Below are 4,450 nucleotides of genomic sequence, written 5' to 3' on the forward strand. Positions count from 1 at the left end.
TGGTCCCACCCCTCAGGGAGCTGACCGGATGGGAAGGAGGCAGTAAATACATAAACAAGCAAGACAGACAATGTCGGGGGGGGGGGGGGGGAAGACAATGGGAGAAGGGGCGATGAGTGACTCCTACCGGCCCTTTCTGGTAGGCACTGTGGTCACTACGGTATCGGTGTGGACACTGACTGGGTCACCGTGCTAGTGAATCATGGGACCAGGATCCGGCTCAGGGTTGCCTGACCCCCAGCTGGAGTTCTCCACCTCCATGCGGGGCTGTCCCCTCACGGGGCTGGACGGGAGTGACCCCATTGAGGAAGGTCAGAACCTTCCCAGGCCCTGCTGGGGGAGTCTGGTGGCGGCAGGGGGCAAGGGGGAGGCCAGGGCGAAGGTGACGGCGGGATCACCCAGGAGGCACTTTGGGGGGGCCGGGGATGTTTCCGGGTGGATGGGAGGCTCCAAGCACCCTCACAGGGCATGAGGAGAGCGCTTCCGGGGGATGAGAGTCTCCTGAATGTTTAGCAAATGACTCAAGACCAAGCAGCATGAGGATGGATGCAGGGCGACGGGATGTTTGGGCAGCACAGTCAGGGGCCCCCACCTTGGCTGCGACCCCTGGGCCCGGGAATGGGAGCTCTGCCTGCCCCCAGATGCCCCGGAGTCAAGGGGGCCTGGGACTTGCCAGTTCGGCCCTGGAAGCCAGAGGCCATTGACCGCCCCTTGTCCCCCCTGGCACAGACAGGGCTGTGTCCCCAGCAAACCCTCCCTCACAGGCAGGAAACCAGACCCAAGATGTCCTCACTGCACACCCCCCCGGATAGGGCTCCCTGTGAGCAATGACCCCCCGTCTAATTAAACAGGATGCTCCCGGGTGACTCGGGGCCCTGGGATTGCTCCAGGCCCGTGCTTCTCACTGCCGGCCCCACACAAGCCCGGGGGAGCTGCTCGGCCCACGCCCTGCACCCCGAGTCCAGTGCTCAGGGCACATCCATGCTGCCCACCGCGGCTGGGCCTGCTTACAAGCCTAAGAAATTCAAGCAGCCCCGGCTGGCACCAGGCGGAGAGGGCTGGACCCCCGCGCAGGCCACAGGCCCCTGGGTGTCCGAAGCTTCCCCTCTCCCGTCCTGGCCTCCCCCTCACTCCCTGCACGGCTGTGGACGACCCGGTACTCTCCGGCCTCCGGCTGACCCCTGCCCCTCAGGACTCACTGCAGTTTGCTGGTCCAGGCTGTGCCCCGCACCCACACGTGGCTTCTCCTTGCTCCCCTCCTGCTGAGTAGGTACGCTGTCACCCATTTCACAGATGAGGACACTGAGGCGCTCAGAGCCTCAGACACAAAGCTTCCTCTGTGAACAACACTGCCTTTTGGAACCTGTCTCCTCAGCCCTGATACGGGGCAAGGCCGGCCCTATCCATGTTTTTGGCTTGCCAGAGGGTTAAAGAGACCCTGTGGCTGTCAGGAAGAAAGGGGTGGGGGGGTGGGCAAACCCGTATGCTTCTGCTGGAACCACAATGGGGGTGGCGGGTCTCCCGCCGTGGCCCGGACGGCCCAGGGCTGTGCCCCGACACGGCCAGCCACGGTTCGCCTCTGGAAGGACCCGGATGCCCGCCCTGGCTTCCAGCCTCCTCACTCACCCGGGCCACAGACCGTGGACTTGACCCCAGTCTTCTCCAGCACGGGCACGCGGTTGATGGCACCTTCGATGTGCTGGGTGAACACGTCCCAGTCCAGGTCAAAGAGGCCAAAGGCAAACTTGTCTGACACCTGGGGAGAGGGGAGGTGGGGGGAGCTGTGCGGTGAGAGCCGCCCAGTGGGAGCCGAGTCCGGCCAGTGTCCCCTGAATTAGGGGGGTGACAGGGCTGGGCCCCCCAGGCCTCCTGGACCAACCCATCAAGTGGGGCTTGTCCGCTCCCTTCCCCTGTGCTGGCCCAGGCCCCCCACCCTCCTCCACCGGGTGCGGTGGCCTCCACCCAGTCCCCCTCCTCCCCACCCTCCTCCCTATCCTTCTCCGACCTCTTCCTCAGACCATGGCCTCTCTTGCTCTCCAGCACCCCTGTGGCTCCCGTGGTGCTCTGGGGCCCACCGAGCCCTACAAGAGCAGCCTGCCCCCGTCTACCCCTGACCCGCGGCCACGCTGACCTTCCTTCAGTCCTTCAAGGAGGACAAGCCTGACCAGACCTCAGGGCCTTCACCCCGACCTGAGGCAGCCCCTCGTCCACCCTGCTCTCTCGGAGGGGGCTCTGCTCTGACGTCACCGCCTCAGGGGGCCCTGCCTGACCACGGTGGGGGGCGCAGCCCTGGACACCCTCTTATGAGGCTCATCCCCAACCTGCTGGCTTCCCTCAGCACAGATCCCCGCTGCCCGTCTGCTTACTGGGGGCTCCCCACCCGGTTACAGGCGCCCCAGGACAGGGCCTGCTACGCTGCTCTCCCTCTGTCCCCAGGAAGGGAAACAGAATCTGACCCAAGGCTGTCACTTAATCATTCAACACCTGCATGGACCCTGGGGCGAGGGTGGCCCAGGCGTGCTCGAGGGGGCCAGAGGGCCGCCCGACTTGCACACAGCCCCAGCAGCAGCCGGGAGGGCCGCCAGGCCTGGGCAGACGCTGCCGCCGCCATTTGCTGGGGACAGAGGGCTTTAATGCCGTCGTCACCTTCCAGAGCCGTGATTTTACACCTCTGCAGCCTCTGCTGGTGGAGGCCGGCCTTCTCCCGCCCCAGCTGTGGGTCCACCTCGATCAAAGGAGTTGACCCTCTGGGCCCAAGGGGCCTGCCATGTCTCAGGTGTGCACCCGAGGAGCCTCAGGAAGGTGGGCTTCCCGGAGGAGGCTTCTCCTCGCGGAGACGCAGCCCCGAATCCCGCCCCCCTCCGATCCCTCTGGGTCTCACCTCCTCCCAGAAGATGGGGTTGGCCTCGTAGCCCCCCACAGACAAGGCGTCCCCTTGGAGGCGGAGGTAGACAGACGCGTCGTGGTCACGGACGTTGGGCATGTTCTGGAAGGCAGAGCAGAGAGGCCTCAGGGTCCGCCAGGGGGCACAGGCCACGGGGGGGCCACGGCACCTCCTTTCGGTAGGAGCGCAGAGAGGACCCGGGGCCTCAGGCTTCGCTGTGACAAACCAGCCTCGCTCAAGTCCCTCCCCCCCCAGCCCCCGGAAAACAGCGGCAAAGTCGGAAGGAGAGCAAGGGGGGAGGGGAGGGATGAGGTCCGGCCCACAAAGCCGGAGAGCCGTGGGGGGGACAAGGGCCCACAGGGCATCGGAGCCCACACCGGAGGGCTCGGAGTGGAGGCCGTGCCCCACTCGGGTTTGGGGCCGGAGGCTGCACAGGGCAAGCCAGGGTGCCGCTCTCCGTCCCCTCCAATCTGCAGAGACCGAGCTGTGGCAGCCCAGCCCCCTCCGCAGGGGCTGATGGGCAGAGTGCGGGGCGTGGGAATGTGAGACTGTGCGGATGCGTGTGCGCATGTGTGAGCGGGAGAGAGAGAGAACGTGTGTGAAGCGGGGACCGGCCAGGTCTCTTCAAAGCAATGGGCCCAGATCCCCTCCGTCCCCGCCCGGCCCGGCTAAGGCCTGGCCGGGAAGTGAGTCTCCACGGGCTCCAGGTTCAGGGGTGAGGGGTGTCTACGGTGGAGACACGAAGTGGCCCGCGGAAGGCTCCAGATGCTGACACCTGGGCCGCTCGCCCAAGAGGATGGCTCACCCCCCCCCCTGCGAGACGCCCTCCTTCTCCAAGCTTCCGGTCGGGCCGCAGAAAGTCCCCAGTCAAAGTGTACACGCAGCAGGAACTGCTGAGGCGCGAGAAGACTGGGTCCATGAAACAAGGTGCCGCGGAAGAGGGGCGATCCCAGGTCAGGAAAGAGGCCTCGAAACGGGACGCCATCCAAATGAAAAACGCAACAGGAGGGTCGGATAAGAGCATCTTCCAGATAGGAGGCTAAACAAGATGAAGAAATGGAAATCAGGAAAGGAAGAGAGAAGGAAACCGAAAGGTCAACCCTAAAGGTCCAACATCCACCCAATCAGGGTTCCAGAAAGACACACGGAGGAGACGGAGGAGAGGAACATCAGAGCAGGAGGCCAGGACGACTCCTCAGATTGAAAGTCACGGGTCTCCGTCTTAAAGGAGGCCCACCAGGCCGCATGTGAAGATGGCGGCTCTCCACCCGGATCCGGATCCAGCTCAGTCGCCATTAAAGTCGCGGCGGGCTTCTCGGCAGAAATTGGCAAACCGATCCTGAGATTCATACGGAAATGCAAGGGATCCAGAATATTTAAAACCACCTTGAAAAAAAGGGCGGAGCTGGGGGCTCAGGCTTCCCGATCTCGAAGCTCACTACGAAACCACGGTAATCAAGACAAGACGCGCACACATCGCTGGGAGGGGCTGGGGGTCCAGAAGTAACCCCCGCGGTTATGGTCACCGTTTTCCCGCAAGGAGGCCACGGCCCGGCGAGGGGCGGC

At 64.5% G+C, this 4,450-nt stretch overlaps 1 protein-coding gene across 1 annotated transcript in view; it reads right to left on the minus strand.

Moving 5' to 3' along the window:
• The window catches only part of SARDH (sarcosine dehydrogenase), a 52,831-nt gene that overhangs the window by 39,797 nt on the left and 8,584 nt on the right, over positions 1-4,450 (minus strand). Inside the window, exons 9-10 of the mRNA XM_029919544.1 lie at positions 2,882-2,986; positions 1,627-1,756 (exon numbers count right to left, since the gene is read on the minus strand). Of these exons, the coding sequence (XP_029775404.1) occupies positions 1,627-1,756; positions 2,882-2,986 (235 nt within the window). The remainder of the gene's footprint in view (positions 1-1,626; positions 1,757-2,881; positions 2,987-4,450) is intronic.

This window comes from Suricata suricatta, chromosome 13 (genome assembly GCF_006229205.1).
Source record: "Suricata suricatta isolate VVHF042 chromosome 13, meerkat_22Aug2017_6uvM2_HiC, whole genome shotgun sequence".
NCBI lineage: Eukaryota > Metazoa > Chordata > Mammalia > Carnivora > Herpestidae > Suricata > Suricata suricatta.